The 17,676-nt window shown below is 33.6% G+C and overlaps 2 protein-coding genes and 1 non-coding gene across 4 annotated transcripts in view; 1 reads left to right on the top strand and 2 right to left on the bottom strand.

Moving 5' to 3' along the window:
* The window catches only part of LOC120350286, a 122,170-nt gene that overhangs the window by 91,933 nt on the left and 12,561 nt on the right, over positions 1-17,676 (bottom strand). The gene's annotated exons all lie outside the window — the stretch shown is intronic.
* The window catches only part of LOC111046759 (LIM/homeobox protein Lhx3), a 158,372-nt gene continuing 140,772 nt past the window's right edge, over positions 77-17,676 (top strand). For both annotated transcript variants that reach the window (XM_039424733.1, XM_039424732.1), the window contains exons 1-2: positions 77-1,179; positions 8,849-10,256. In XM_039424733.1, coding sequence (XP_039280667.1) covers positions 10,082-10,256 — 175 coding nt within the window. In that variant the 5' untranslated portion in view covers positions 77-1,179; positions 8,849-10,081. The remainder of the gene's footprint in view (positions 1,180-8,848; positions 10,257-17,676) is intronic.
* On the bottom strand, positions 13,330-13,401 carry Trnah-gug. The gene has a single exon. It is a non-coding gene; the product is annotated as a tRNA-His (tRNA).

The following is a 17,676-nucleotide window of genomic DNA, read 5'->3' as shown; positions in this document are numbered from 1 at the left end:
CCTTAGTTCTTCCCCCCCTCACTTAGCAAATTAAACCGGGCCCTACGCTCTAGTGTTGCGTGACCGTGCATGCGGATGCGTCAACGACAACACGACACAGCCGTGCTGCCGCAAATTTATGTAAATTCGCGAAAATTCACCCGCTTTTCCAAACCAAACGCGGTCCGCGCGAACGGAAAATGGAGTCGTGATAAAATGGCGGGCGCGCGCGTGTCGGGAAACTCGGAAAACGGTTCGTGGTGTTCGTGGAAGTGACCAGTTACCGAGATCTGTGATGTTATAGGGAAGTAATTTCATCGATGTTTGTACACAGATTCGAGTGTAAAATTACAGATATCTGGGATAGAGATATTGCACAATTTTATCAAAGTTTCAAGTCAGTGACAGCCTATGGAAACAAGAACTCAAAAATATTTCGATACGTCCGCGACCACAATATATTCCAACCCAACTAGTAGGTAAATCAATCAACGTTTGTACACAGCTTTGAGAGTAAAATTACGGGATTAAAATGCTGCATAGTTTCATCAAATTCTGAAGTCAGCAGTGACAATTTATGGAAACAAGAACTTGATTCGCGAGCATGATATATTACAACTCAAAGTGAGAATTTTATGAGATTTTTTCGTCAAATTCTGTAGTCAGTGACAATTTATGGAAACAAGAACTCAAAAATATTTCGATACGTTCACGACCATAATATATTATTCCAACTCAACGTGAAAATTTTAGATCTTTCAAGTTACAGTGGATAAATTATATCAAATTTTGTAGCTAGTGCCGATTCAATAATAAGACTACGATACTAATATTTTTCGTTGAACACGGACGTTGATATGATTCGAACTCTGTGATGTTATGAACAAGTGATTTCATCAAAAATGGTGTGCACAGTTTTACAGTTTTGCTCGGCATGTCTATAGAAGATACAGTGATGTGCTATGGATGATACAGTGTTGGAATTCTTCCTTAGTCGTAAATGCATTTTAATGTTATAGACGATTATCAATTTCGTTCAGTTTTGGTTTTACTGACAAAGATCGTTAATGAAGGGTAGAGGATATCATTAAACTGGACGTGTGGATGTGTAAAATGAATCAGTTTTTCAAAATGTCTAGTGTTGAATGCATGAATGATAGATTCTCTTCGGAAGTGACGTTATATTGGATATAGAACAAGGTGAGTTATAGACTTGTCGCACAAAACTACCAATCATATTGTTCCTATAGGTTACAATGTTTCAATTTATTTTTCTCAATCATCAATACAATATTGCAATTCATAATAAAGATATGGCAGGGCGAAAGCAACAGGCCTTACCCAAATCTGTTCTACTCTCGAATTTTATAAATAGTAAACTTTCCAAAAGATAGGTTATACTTTCATTGAAGTTGCTTTCCATGACGAAACACTATATAATAACTTTGTTGAAGTTCTGACACTGTGTTACTAGTGAATATTTGAGAAAACACTTACTTTTTCTTGGAGTCTTGAGGAATGCATTTCACTCCTGAAGAGGAGCTTCATCAGCCTGATGAAGGCTCCAGGAAAAAGTAAGTGTTTTCTCAAATATTTACTAGTAACACAGTGTCAGAACTTCAACAAAGTTATTATATTTTCACTTACAAGAATCGGAGTCCAATTCATGTACAAAATGAAAAAAATAGAAATTTTGAATTTGGAAGGATGAAGCACTGAATAAGGAATAGGCTAATTGATATGTGTACCAAATGTTAAAACGAAATCAAATAATGTTAGAAGTTCAGATTTTATGCGAGTGATTGTTTAGATTTGGACATATTAAGTAACTTCCAACCTTTTAACTGGTCTCGACCAACCACTTCAGACGAAATCTGCGAAAGATGATTTTAATTTGTTCGATCTAAACTGATCTACATTTCAGTCATTTGAAACTTTACTGAATGGAATCAGAATCAAGTTTTCGAAATGTTTGGGCGTGTAAAGGTGCGTACAGATTAACGCGCCGCGAACATGAGCAATTCACTTTTAATCAGCTGATGCCAAACTTTTTATATCTGTATCTTACCGTTTCTGTAAACTTACAGATATAGTCAGCTGATTAAAAGTGAATTGCTCATGTTCGCGGCGCGTATATCTGTAGGCAATTTAATGTTGCCCAGTTCGTTTTCAAATATCTTCTCTCCAATCCATCATCAATAAACAATGTATACGATAGTGTTGATGAAGATTAATTAAAATCAGGACCAACTATTCAAGTATAAGCATATGAGCACAAGCAATTAAGATTCGGTGATTCCAAAATGTTTTCATTTACGCATTGTTTTGTTCTAACTCACAGACTAGACCACCGGAACAAGTTAGCCTGAATGGTGGATTGTTTATGGTTGACAGAAATATCAAACTAATATCATACTACTGGCCGATTTCACCAAGCTTGGTCAAGACAATTGAAGATTGTGAGGCAGGGTACGTTTCACATGTGTGCACTAGAATTATCGATAGTAACTATACCCATATAAATAATTTATGTTCCAGCGCATTCCTTGTAAACCGTACCTGATTCAAGCATGTTCAGATGTCTTGACCATGCTTATGGATGAACTGAACAATATCGGGGCACCGAGCTTCGCTCGTTATTTATTTACCGTATTGATAAACTGAACACAATTCTTCAAATTGATTGGGGAAGGACTAACCGGCACAGACCAAAACTGTTTCTTCCCCGAATTTTAATTTAAACACTATAAATAGTTCAAAAATGGGTTATGTTCCATACACTTGAATTGAGGTCAAATTTTCAGTCCAAACATTTGAAAACAGAAAAGTTCTAATGTAGATTGTATACAAACCAAATTAAATAACAAAATAACACTCACTAATCACTTAAAACTGTAAAATAATAGAACTTTGAAAATTATGATATACTATAATTTAGGATGATATACTATGTCATGTCAACAAATCAGATTATTTTGATCAAATCGATTAAAATTTCTAGATTAATCGTGAGATAAGCTGATTGATTGCAAATAGTTGAACAGCTGAACTATTCTGTCTTTCTTCCTCACAGGCACTCACATCTCCTGTTATCGACAGATGACGAAATTATCATCTATTTTTCCAAGTATGAATAATTATTATCCTGTTCATGTAGTTCAGCGAGTTTTCCTAGGGATGAGACCTAGTGCAATCGAATTTGTATATCACAAACCTACTATGTTCCAAATTTCGTGAAAATCGTTAGAGCCGTTTTCGAGATTCGTTGAACATACGTAACCAGATAACCATATACAAAAATTGCTCGCCTAATATAATAGGATAAACCTTCAAATCTACTTCCCATTACAGGGCTATTTACACAATCAGTTCACTATTCAAAATTGAAGTCTATTGAAACTCTACAAAATAGGTTCAGTTGTTTTGAAACATGTTCTTGTGTATTATTAATGCTTACTTTCAAATAAAGTATAACCAGTTCTCTCATTCAGTTTTTACTGTAGAAATAGTATGGAATGGAGGGCCATAAATTCTCGATGCTGAGAATGTGCATTTTCAAGAACAAATCATGTTTATTTTAATATACATTATAACATATAAACCAATGTAGCAAGAATATGTATTCTAGGTACATTAATATACATCTATTGTTACATTTGCCTGTCTGAAGCTGCATTCACACCAAAGTTATTAACAAAATGTTAATAACAGTTATTAACAAAATGTTAATAACTTAGTCCTTATAGATTCTATTAGATTGAACGAAACTTGACCAACACATATGATCATCATGTGTATGATAAGTTATGTTCAATCGAATAGAATCTATAAGGATCAAGTTATTAACATTTTGTTATTAACTTTGGTGTAAACGCAGCTTAACAGTTAGTTAAAATGGCTATTAGTAGCTAGAATAGCTAAAAGCCTCTGAAAATAATGAAGTATTTATACAATTCATCTTCAATGTTCAAAAATTGTGAAAGTCTTCAAATTTCAATACATCCTTGTTTGCCACAATTTAAAATTTTTTATGTCAACAATTTCAGATATCTGTTTTCTCAACTAATAATTTCTCATGATTGCCAGATTTCATTCAGTTTCAGAGTATTTATTCATTCATTAATTCCATTCAATGACAAATACACGTAGTGGAAGAAAAAAATAGGCAGCCCTTACTATTTCTAACACAATTTTGGAAAATATGTTCCATATTTCCAGGCTTTGCTCAAATCTCTGTTCAGGTCGAAGTTTTGATAATCAAGTTCACTGGACACAAATCAAATCAATATATATTTTTTTCACCTTTTTGTGTAGTTGAGAAGTTGATATTGTAGTAATTATTCATATTGAATGAAAAAGACTAAGAAATTGTCAAAAAACCACTGATTTATTGATAATTAGAAAGACCGGTTTCGGTTATTACACCATTGTCAATCTCTGATAAACAAATCAATATTCCAAAGTTCCATTAGAATATTAAAATTTATTTGAATTTCCCCAATATTCCTATTACCATAGGCCTAATCACAATAATCAAACATCACTTCTTCACAAAACATTTGAAATTTTGACATGAATAGAATAGAATTCTCTCACATATAGTTATTCATCAACAGATTTCAATAGCCTACCATCAACACACCCCAGTTTCTCAAACTATTCCACATCTCCAACATGAAAAAAGTAATTAAAGAAAATCCAGGTTTGTTGGGAAGGCCTAAAAGCGAACTGGGTTTATTGCGTGTTGATAGTGTGAGGTGGTGCATTGCGTTTTCATTAGCTAATGAAAGCGTCGTGTCGTGTTGTTCTGGTTTAAGGTTTAAAGGGACGCTCTCGCCCAGCCTATGCCAGGTGTTGTTAGCTGGGGGAGACTAAACCCCATACTCAGTGCCCTCGTTTTTCTGCTCTTAAAACAATGTGATCACCTCTGGTTCAACCACTGACTAGATCTTCTTCACTTCAATTCTACTCTTCGACCTTTACTAACCAGATAATCAATTCTTCACTTTTTCTCACTCATTCTCTGTTTTCTTCTTCGTTCTCTAGTTGATTTACATCAACTATAAAAACGAATAATTATTTTTATAAGTTATATCCTATTATATTAAGCGATGAATTTCTGTATATATTTTTTATATCTGGTTATCTATGTATGTCCAACGGATCTCAAAAACGGCTCTAACAATTTTTACGAAATTTGGAACATAGTAGGTTTATGATATAATAATTCGATTACGCTATGTCTCATCCTTGGGAAAACTCGCTGAAGGACATGATAAGGATAATAATTATTCACCCTTGGAAAAGCAGATGATAATCTCGTGGATAACAGAAGATGCATATACCTGTGTGGGAGTTCAGCTGTGTAATCAATCAGCTTACCGTATCACACTATAAATATTATTATCTAGAAATTTTAATAGTCTTGATCAAAATAATCTGATTTGTTGACATGACATGGTATATCATTCTAAATTAGAGTATATCATAATATTCAGAGTTGATCATTACTTTACAGATTTAAGTGATTAGTGAGTGTTATTTTGTTAATCAATTGGTTTGTAAACAATCTAAATTAGAACTTTTCTGTTTTCAAATAATTTGACTCAGAATTGGACCTGAATTCAAGTGGATGAAACATAACCTACTTTTTGGACCATTTATAGTGTATGAATCAAAATTCGGGGAAGAAACAGTTTTGGGCTGTGCCGGTTAGTCGTTCCCCAATCATTTTTAAGAATTCTGTTGTGTTTATCAATTTAATAACAAGCGAAGCTCGGTGCCCCAATATTAAATAGATATTGAACGAGCGTCATCGAGTTCTCACTTTTGACTTACTAAACTCCAAAGTCGTTGTCCGCCTGTTTGTATGCTCTACAATAACTTTATAAATAATTGATCAATCAGCTTCAAATTTTGAACACGTATTCTTTGAACCTTTTTACAGGTCAAGTTCGTTGGACAACAAAATTGACTCACTCCTTCGTCTTTTTTCAGGATATAAAAATAACATTGAAAGTGCATGAGAAAAAAATTGTCAAGATTTATCATTTAGTCAGCTGAAGAATTATTCATTACATGCAATTTCTACAGTTTTTTCATTCATTCATAACATCAGCTGAGGCTATTTGGGAGCTATCACACGCGCTGACACATGATTCCAGTTGGTTGATATACAACTCTTACATCAACAAAATGATAAGGGTTGATAATAATCAATGTGCCATTTATTTTCTCTTGGAACTTTGTATCAGAATCATGTATCACACGACCACCTCATTTAAAAAAAAAAAAGATTTTGGATTCATTTGAGGGTCAAAGATGTTGAAGCGACAGAAAATTTTTTTCATTCAAATAGAATCCCCAATGAAACCCACTATCAAATAATTCTTGTAAGAGAAGTACTTAGCTCAATTTTCATCAACTCTGAAGAAATTAAAATTTGCGGGTTTTAAAGATTACAATAAACACAGTTCTTGAGCGAGTTCTTCAACCCAGGGGGTCACTAGTTATGAATAAACAGTTCTATAGATAAACATTATTGACAAAACAAGAAGTAAATGGTTGAATAAAAAGTTGAAAACAGAGTCGAGGATTATGTTTCAGCTGGGGAGGATCAAATTTTAATTCATCTCCTGATCATAACCATTGTGGAAAGATAGCATAATTAGATAGATAGATAGATAAATGTCCAATATAATGAAATAGCATAGATATACCATTAGAAATAAAAATAGGAATACAAGTACCTTTTTAGAAATAGTTTACTTACGACATGTTTCGGCCATGATGCCATTATCATGGCAAAAGGGTAAGAGAAGGTACTTAGATTTATATATTTTTTTCTATCAAGAGTAGCCCTAAGGAAAAAAAACAGTAGATATACACTTTTTTCTATGTTTTGCACACAAACTATGTGATTAGATTCCTACAAATGGAATATCTATTGTAGGTGATGGTTTATTGATCCATTCCGAGCTGCGATGATTGTATTAACACACTTTTTTCTATGTTTTTCAAACGAAATGCAGTCAAATATTTAAGTTAATAATCAAAAACTTTAACTTACTGTCAAATAAGACTGTTCAAAATGATCGCGAGACGGTCGAAAGTACTACAGTCAGTAAGTAAACGTTTTTGATTATTTACTAAAATATTTGACTGCATTTCGTTTGAAAAACATAGAAAAAAGTGTGTTAAAGCATCGCAGCTCGGAATGGTTCAAGAAACCATCACCTACAATAGATATACCATTTTATATGGCCTTTATGTTGCAAATTCCATTGTTAACTCAAGCGGATAGTCCCAGTAGGTTCTTTTAAGTGAAGCTATGTGACGATGATTGGCTCTCATACCATGCCGTTCTTACACTTTCACTTTGATAAAACAGTATAATAGACAGTAGTCGACAGTAATCGGCTTGAAATTTGAAACATAAACTACCTATACCATGGGATAGATATCTTTCTGCTATATTTTCTCTATGTTATAACTTTGTAGTCTTCAAGAATTTTAATCATATCCGTTTGACATGTGAAGAAAGTAGAAAAATGAGCTTTGAAATAGTATATTTCGCACCTAGAGCAGAAAATGAGATTTTCCGGCTCGAAATAGAAAAGATTGAGAGCCGGGAAATAGTATAATTCGCACCTAGAGCAGAAAATGAGATTTTTCCAGCTCGAAATCGGTTTTCAAGACCGAGGCCGTAGGCCGAGGACTAGAAAAGATTAAGAGCTGGAAAAACATTTTTGCCTGTGGTGCGAACGATATTTTTCACCACACTACAGGTATTGCTGACAAAATAAATAAAGAATACAAAATGAAGAATACAAAATGAAGAATACTCGTTAAGCTATCGTATCTATCTCTTGATTTTAGTGGTAGAAGATTTGCAGTCAGGATTTCAGATTCTTTTAAAATTTCACTTGGAATACCACAGTCATCTTCAAGCATTTTTGAAAATTCGGAATGCACTAATCAACAATAAATAATTGAATAAAACTGGTTGCGAAGCAAATTAGTTTGATTCGAAACTGGAACTGAAATCATGGCGACTTCAGCTGATGATGAAAGTGGACACTCGCCCGATCTAGCGGATGACTTATTAACTACTTCCATGAGCGGCTGGAAAGAGACAACTTTCTGGCCTAGACCGGAAAAGAAACCCTTTTTCTGACGTCGTCTGCAAACAAGGTCTTTCAGATCTATGTAGGGACTAGAAAACAGCTGCTTTCTGTGCAGTGTGGCGAAAACATTTTTTCCCTTGGTGCAAATGCTATTTTTCGCCACAGAAGAAAATAAACAATATATATAATTATATATATGAGAATAGTTGTTTAATAAGCACTTCCGAAAGCGGAAGTGGAAGGTGATAGCTCTAGCAAATCTGAGGTAATCTGAATATCAGGAAATTGTCAAAGTATTTTTATTTTTTATTCTGATTTGTCTAAATAACCTGAAAGATGATGTTCAATTATGTGGGAGGTTGAGTTTATACTTTTTTATTCTTTCAAATGACAATAAGATTATATTGTTATAAATGTTTTAATTATTGAATAATGAGCACAAATAATGAAAATGTTTTGATCAGCTTTTTTTTTTATCACCTTTCTTAGTTCCATGTTAGCGGCTGGAAAGGGTACATTTTCCGGCATAGGCCGGAAAGAAACCTGTTCTGACTTCAGACGAGAGTCGTCTGCAAACAATGTCTTTCAGATCTACGTAGGGACTGGAAAACAGCTGCTTTCTGTGCAGTGTGGCGAAAAATTATTACAGAATATAGATTATTGAATTATTGTTATAAAAAATGTAAATACCTCCTCAATCATGCCTTGAAAATATAATCTTCAACAATTTTAATTCTTTGCAGGATTGTCAATTGGGATGGTTATCACCAGCCGATCACTGATACCAGCAAAGGGATTCGCCTATTCATGATTGATCAGCATCATAATTTCCACAAAACTAGATCTTCAGTTCAACAAATTAGATAACATGAACAATTAAACAAAGTGATACTAATGAATACATAATAAACATATTAAAGGTAGTGTACAGAATGAGTTCAAGTGACAAAATTATGAAGGAAATCATTCTAGATGGGGTATAATGAGTTGTGTAGTGGTGCTATTGTGAATTCACAAGTGAAATTTCGGTAAATGTGCTACAAAAAGCGTTTCAGCGTGCAAGTATGCAGAGATTCATGGACCGGTAGTATCTCTACTTTCAATAAGAACTGTCCTAGGCAATGAAATAATGTACTTGTTTAAATGAAATATTTCAAAGATCATGAAAAGAGTTGAATTCAAAACAGATTTTGTTTCCAAATCCACGAAACTCCGTTTCAATAAAAATCTAGTGATAGATTGTTGAAAACAACAACAACAGAGTCCTCCCAACGTGAAGAAGTGAATCTAAATTATATTATGATAGGGAATTGAACTTGTTCAAGTATATATGATACAATATCATACAATGAAAAGGCTCTCCACACCTTTAGGAATAGATTTTAAATTCACCAGGTTTACTCAAGAGTATCCGAAAGTGTTCAAGTGTTTGACACGACACTAAAGCTCCCTAATGATACATGAGTATAGAATGAGCATTATCCCATCATAGAGGATTAAAATTGAGAAAGTATATATGAAACAATAACAAAGTTCACTGACCTTCAGCTTATAACAGCCTCCTAAACAGAATAATTTATTGAAAAATTGAAAATATTTGGGACAATAACAAGGTTCTCCAATAAGTTCACTAACCTTCAACCTATATCAGCCTCCAAACAGAATAATTTATTAAATTGTAAATATTTGTTACAATATCAAGGTTTTCCAATCTTCTATTGGTTTGATCTCATATCTACGGAATAATAGTATATTTTTGAAAAATTGAAAGTGTATGGGACTATAACAAGGTTCTCCAAACTAGACTAGACAGAATCTAACATTTTCGAAAAAATTAAATAGCAACGGAGTGAGTGGCCATTTTGGTGAGAAATTTGATTTTGGGTTGTTTGGACGCCGGGGGGTGACCTCGGGCCGGGTGCCCCCTGAAGGTGTTGCCTGCGTGGTGGGGGGCCCCGCGTGGCCCGGGGGCAGACATGACGGCCGTGCAAGGGGCTCCGCCCCCCGGCCTGCTCTACCACCTGCACAGGGATCATCTGCCGCCCCTTGTACCGCCCCCGCAGCCAGCTCTACCCCCCGCTCTGCCACCCTCGCCGGCGCACAACCCCGATGTCCTGTTAGCGCTTCTTGCTCGCAACAAAACGCTCGAAGGTGAGTCAAAAATCAACATTTTACTGAATTTAAAAGTATAGATTTGAGTAATTTTTAAATATTCAATTATTGATAAAAACGAGGAAAATGCATTGAAACAAAATTCACGTAGTGGAGTTAAATTACACTATCAGAATCATTCAACTAAATCCTATTTATTCCGTTTTGTACTATTTTATTTATTTTTTTTCATTTAAGGCTGTGCAAAGGCTAAAAATAAACTTTTTACTCGTGATATTTTTCAAAGATTTTTGATTCGTAAATCATCAAGCTATAAAAATGGAAAAGTTTTCTCAGGAAAACATTTTTTTTATGATCATCACTTTTTGAGATATGAGCGCCTAAAGTTTAAATTTTTGGGACAGAACATTTCAATCTCGGTAAGCGATAAATCCATGAGATTTAGAGGATTGATTGATTCTTCATGGTATTGTTGATTTAGTAAAACAAAAATTTTCTGAAAATATCGATTTTTAAGATAGTTATTCAATTTACTTAAAATAACCAAAAACAACTTTTAGTAGAGTTATTTTTGGTAAATTGAATAACTTTTCCAAAAATTAATATTTTCAGAAAATTCTTTTTTTACTAGATCAACAATACCATGAAAAGTCCATCCTCTGAATCTCATGGATTTATATCTTACCGGATGTGAAATGTTCTGTCCCAAAAATTCAAACTTCAGTCGCTCATATCTCAAAAAGTAATGATCGAAAAAAAATGTTGTCCTGGGAAAACTTTTAAATTTTGATAGATTGATGATATACAAATCGAAGAACTTAGAGAAATATCATCAATAGAAAGTTTACTTTTTGCCTTTGCACAGCCTTAATCATTTATAATTAAACAACTTACAGAAAATTACCACAGGCTTACGCCCAAAACCGTTCCAATTCCAATTTTTACAACATTCCAAATGTAGCTAGGTTATGTGTCACTTCAACCAGGACTTCCTACATACCGGACCTGCGCCTCCGAGAAAAATGGCCGCCATAAATGGTGGCTGGCAATGAAATTTTAAACAGAAACTGGACGAACTGAGATTTCGACAAACTGAGACACTCTCTTACAGCTGATTAGTGATTTTTTCTCAGTAGGAGTTCCTATTAAGACCACCACATATGGTGGCCATTTTTTTATAGGCTCAGGTCCGGTAGTGTATATAGGAGGTCCTGCTTCAACAGTCTTCAATTACACACTCAATTTACAATTCAAAACAGACAAAAATCATTTTTAAATAAAAAAGTACTTCTTAAGCTAACTAAATCAATTTCAAGTATTCAGAAAACTTCAAACTTTGAAAAAAATCAGGGTTTTAGTTTAAAAAAATTTACGACACTACAGTCTAATTTTTGGATATTAGTTATTAAAAAGTGGTATACACATGTGGAGCGCTTTCGGAGTTTTTAAAATCCATTTTCAACACTGGATTTTAAAAAATCCTACTAGTTTTTAGTAACTAATATTAAAAAATTAGACTGTACTGTCGTAAAAAATGTTCACTAAAATTCTTAGTTTTTTCAAAGTTTGGAGTTTGCTGAATATGTGTAATACATTTAGTTAAATTAAGAAGTATTTTTTTATTACAAATTATTTTTGTGTGTATTGAATTGTAAATTATTAACGGATTATTAACATATAGTTCGTCATGGATAGTGAAATACTATTTATTCAATTTATTTAATCATTTACACATACAAGACACAGCTAACTGCTTAGACGAGCGTTTCTCAATGTAACTATGTTCCATTATGTGTAATTTAATCGTTTCTCCCCCACCCACAATCAATATAAATGTCATTATCATTATATCAATAAATGAATTTCCTTTTTTGAATATGAGTAAATAGAATGAATAAATAAAGAAAGGCTTTTATTGAACGAAATTCATCACATTTTTGAAAATAATCAAGTAAATGTTAATACATCTTTATTGTCAGCGTTTTCTCCTTGGCTGGGTGCCGTCAGGAGGTGTTCCCTTTTGAATATGAAACCATTGCCAGAAATGACAAGACCGTGACCGTCTCTAATGGCAAAAACGAACAATAGTAAACTACGCCCATTTTCATCAATGAATTTATCACAATTTAGGAAGCCTAATAGAAAGTGCAAATTTTTGGTTGAAAAATACTCAATTAATTCTTTCATATCATAAATCATACTTCCGATGTCCCGATGTGCCCTATTTGTAGCAGAATTGTTTGCTGTGAATAAATTTGGACATAACCTAGGCCTAAATATTTTGACTTAATCGAAGAGAATAATGTTTGGTCAGTTGCCTTTTTTCCAAACTAAAAGTGAATTTGACCAATAACAGATTCCAACTACAATAGAATGATCATAGATCTGGTTCCTGTAGATATAGATTGCTGATCCAATTTCAGTGCTAATTAGTGGCAGTAGAATTTTTTTTATACTCCGGTCGAGAGCTTTCCGACAACCCTACAAGAATCATATGGAAATCTTCATATACTTAACAATTTTTTTCAAAAAGATAACCACTAATCAAGTTTCCTTCCCATCTACAAAAGAGTGTAGACTATAACTCAATTATATTCTACAAAATAACTTGAAAACTCCATCATGTATTAAATTAAATCCTGTTCGAACATAGACTGAACATTTAAAAAAAAACTTCTCAATTTTTTATCTTCCTAGTTTGTTTCGTGGTTTGCAAAATGTTTTTATTAATTTAAATATTTTGTTAGTTTTCATGCGCTCCGGCTTATGTCGTTGCAGGTTTTTCCCCTAATTTCTGTAAAATGTTCTGTTTCTTTTTGGTTTTGTTCAATTACAATAGCCTTACTCCATGTAGTGGTAAGTTAATTTCCAAAAAGTGTTCGTAGAATTTCTTTGTTTGTTATGGTGGAAATAGAATTCATTCAAAAAAAAAATTTATTAATCTCATTTAGAAAAATCTTAAATTTTCAACTCCAGAATAACACTATTGTTAGAAACTATTATTACTGCAACTTCCCATTCAAAACAACTCTACATCTCTTAATCAAATCATTTTAGAATTTTATTGTCTTTGAATCCAGTTTTCGGAAATAATTGGGTTTCAAAAAAATTGTGCCGTGACCAGGATTCGAACCTGGGTTACTGCGGCCACAACGCAGGGTCCTAACCACTAGACGATCACGGCTTGATGAAAGTCAATGTGTATCTTTGGGTCTTGGGTTGGGCTGGTCAGTGAAAGTACCGTTATTGTAGAGAATGCTCCAGTTTTAAGAACTACTTCTTTCACAGAACTACTGATAAAGAAGGACAGGGTCACTCTGATCTCTCTCAGTCATTCTCTCTCACCCGGTCTCTCTTTCTAATCACTTCCTCTATCGTGTTCGCTTTTTCACACTGTTCCTCTCAACATCTACTCTTACTCACTCATTCTTTCTCACTCTGTCTCTCTTTATAACTTGAAGCCCATTCAGGCTTTTGGTACTTGGGTTATTGGAATATACTGTATTTGCTTATATTGTTTAAACATTATAACCGTGACTATAATAATACTTTAACTTTTAATAATTATTAACTTTTAATAATTGCCTCATTCCTAATGTATATGTGATGTGTTTTGCTATTGATTAATTGAGATTCAGTTCACTAGGTCGTTCAATTTTCGAATTATCTTAAAATACTCCTATTTTGATAACAACAGGGAGCAGCTTTCAATACAAATTCATAACTGATTTTTGGTGTAATGGATGGAAAACAAAAAAGCTTTCAATTCTAATTATACTACCCATACATCTTTTCATAAGAGCCTAAAAAGATCTACATATCATTACAGAAACAAGCCTGTGGTATTCTGATGGTATCCTAATGTAATGGGAGCTTATATATATTTTCATAAGAGCCTAAAAATGTCTACACAAAATTTTAACAAAAAAAGAAGCCTTTGCCTTGTCTGTGATATTAGACTAAACCTGATATTGAGAGGATCTAGACCTACAATCTAGAAACCTTAACTGCCCAGTAATGTGTAACTTACCTTAAGTTCAAATGGTCCACCGTTCTTAAATTTCCACTATTTCCAGAATTGCCCTTTGAAAAGTACACATCATTTCCGATGTTTTCACTTTCATGAGTTCAATACATTTCAGGAGCAATTATTCTGAACTTATTACATTTTACAAATACCTTCACGAACCTTATACATGAATACTTTCACGGAAAAACTTTTTGAAAATACCGGAAACTATACCATACGAACTAGCATACAAAGATACCTTAAATAACAAGCCTATTTGAAAATACATCACCGGACTATGTACCTTTAGTAACAAGCTTGTATGAAAATATCGGAAAATATATATTTATTTACATTGCAAATGACACTAATGTAATAACATTGGAAGATAAAATAATAAGGTATTCATTGTGCTAATTTTCTTCCAAATTTTATAGGTGTCAAAGTCCAAGATGAGGTTAGAATTTCACGTGGACAATTTTTATAAAACTTCAGTCCAAAATAAACATTGAAACTATAAATTTTGAATTTAGATGGCTTGAATTAATTAGAAATATTCCACTCAATTACCACTTGTAACGAATAATATTGAGTTATTTAAGAAAATTCGGAACCATTCAAGAGACACAAACTTGTAAAAACTGAATCAATATCCTCACGAACCTTATTGACCGAGCGAAGTGAGGTCTAAGATTCAAGTCGACGGTTTGACATTATTCTTAATGTTTTAATGTTTAAATGTTTATATGTTGCGCATTTACGGCGAAACGCGGTAATAGATTTTCATGAAATTTGACAGGTATGTTCCTTAAAAATTGCGCGTCAACGTATACATAAGGTTTTTTTTTCAATTTAGCATTTCAAGGATAATATAAAAGGAAAAAGGAGCCTCCTTCATACGCCAATATTAGAGTAAAAATCAGACTATAGAATACCTAATTATTCATCATAAATCAGCTGTTTAGTGGACTATAATACTACTCGTTCAAAAACATCGAATATCTTGAAAATGGATCTTTCCATCAACGTTAGTAGAAAGTTGACTATTTATAATACTACCCGTACAAAAACATCAAACATTTTGAAAATGAATCTTTCCATCAATGTTGTAGACAGTTGCAGCTAGACCTGATAACAGCGCTCACACTCACATTCCGGGACGACACGTCACGGTACGATAGGACAGAAAGCTCTATGTTTATTTAGGATTTTTTCTAGACATTTTAAATTCATAAATAAGAAAATTGAGAAAACATAACAACAGGTCAATGTAACTTACTGACCGTGAGGTCTACTGTTCACAGAACTACTAGTTTATAAATACCTTCACGAACCTTATTCCTGAATACCTTCACGAACAAACTCTTTCAAAACACCGAGAACCACATTATCATCCGGACAGCAAGCATTGAAAACACCGGAAAAACCCTCTCGGAAAAACCAGCTCACCCTTCAACAGTCCGGGAAAATGTGACAGAGTGCAAACAGACGCCGGCCTCTTATACCCCGGGGTTTTCCAGGCCGGTGGTCTGCCAGGATCCAATACACTTAGGACTGCAACATCCGGACAGTATTGCGCTGCTAATTCAATAACAATAGCAGCTCATAATGTCACATAATATGATGACATGGACTAACCGCGTTAGGAAAGTATCGTCTCAGATGGGTGCTATCTGCTATTTCTCTCATCGAATTCCGAATGCAATTACAGTTTGTAAGTATGGATCAGGTCAATTCTTATCCATCTTCTATAATAGAATAGGAGAGAGTAGGGTTGTGTTTGTTCGTGTGCTCGTTTGTTCGCATCAAAACATGTCAACTTGTGGATTGCATACCGGAAAAACGGGAATGATTTAGATCTCCAAATTTTGCACATAGGTTCTAAAAATATCAATCTCGTGCACCTGGAGGCCCAAATTTTAATTTTCCTTCTAGATTTTTCAGAATTAATGTTTAAAATTCATTAATGGTACATTCGATTTCATTAAAAAATCACCAAATCATATGGTCGAAATTAAAAAAGGAACATCTGTTTCTATAATATTGCTTTCTACCTGAAGAACATAGTTTTGAAACTTCGTTTTCCTGATGCAATGTTTAGGCCTACACGTGGCATGGATTATTAATTTTTCAGCTAGAACAATTTTCGAGACAAAGAGCTAAATAAACGTCTACAGTTTCATCAATGCTGTATCGGCAATATGAAAACACACGCAGTTAATATGTCTTTGAATGAAGGTGTTGTTATTTACATAAAGAAATTGTATTCTTCCATTTTTGATTAATTAAAATTTCAAAATTATTCGAGCCCTGATAGAATGACTGACTCAATGTACAGTCAGTCGAAAATTTTAATATTGGAATGAGGGGTATTTCGGCAAGCTGAACAAAAAAAATAAGGTCATATGCACCTTTTTGTTATATCTTCAAATAAAAAATGAGTTTTGTGGGTTGTCAAAACTCCCTCTGAAAGGGAAACTATTCAACTTATTCTATCTTTTAGTAAAATAACAATGATCATCCATCCATGTATCATCTTCTATACTATAATAAAGGAAAGAACTGGAATATAAACGTAGCCTATACAGATGTAAAGTATAGGGAAATTATGTTTGACGCATTATCATGTCAGAACTACTGGACTGATTAACTTGAAATTTTGCATATAGATTCTCGCTTAACCGAGTGTGGTTATAGACCAATTTTAAATTCTTCAAGATTTGATTACATCAAGTTTTCAGTTTGTCAAGTTTTCAATTATTTGTCATGCTTCCAGTTTGTATGGAAGCAGCAGAAGATTTCTCAAACAGTTAAAAACAGGTTTTCCGTCACACCCAAATTTTTTCCGCCATTTTGAATCCAACTTCTATTTTTTAATTGAAAGGTGGTCATACTGATTTACTTGAAATGCAACATATAAATTCTTAATCAACCGAGGATTCTTATAGGCCTATTTTGAATTCTTCTAGATTTCATTACGTCAAGTTTTAAGAAAGACCTTTGCGAAGCACGGGTTACCTGCTAGTACAATTATAAAGTAAAGAACTGACTTATACATGTACGGGATAGGGAAATTATGTTTGACGCATCATCACTTCTGAACGACTGGACTGATTAACTTGAAATTTTGCATATTATAGATTCTTAATTAACCGAGGATGGTTTAGGCCTATTTACACTTCTTCAAGATTCCACTCGGTCAAGTTTTCAGTTTGACATGTTTTAAAATAGACCCTTGCGGAGCACGGGTTATCTGCTAGTAACTCATAATACTTTCATCCATTCATTAAACTTTGTGCCTGTCTATTAAAATTCTTGTTTTTGTTTCTGATCAATGAATATCTTTTATACATAGCTTTGGGTTGGATGCAATAAAATCAGTCTTAGTCGAGCAGCGGTGACGAGCGGACGTGTTTGTGGTGACAAGGAGTGAATTGTACTATTGTTTGC

Source organism: Nilaparvata lugens, chromosome 3 (genome assembly GCF_014356525.2).
Source record: "Nilaparvata lugens isolate BPH chromosome 3, ASM1435652v1, whole genome shotgun sequence".
Taxonomy (NCBI): Eukaryota; Metazoa; Arthropoda; class Insecta; order Hemiptera; family Delphacidae; genus Nilaparvata; species Nilaparvata lugens.
This window is presented reverse-complemented; position numbering and strand designations above follow the sequence as displayed.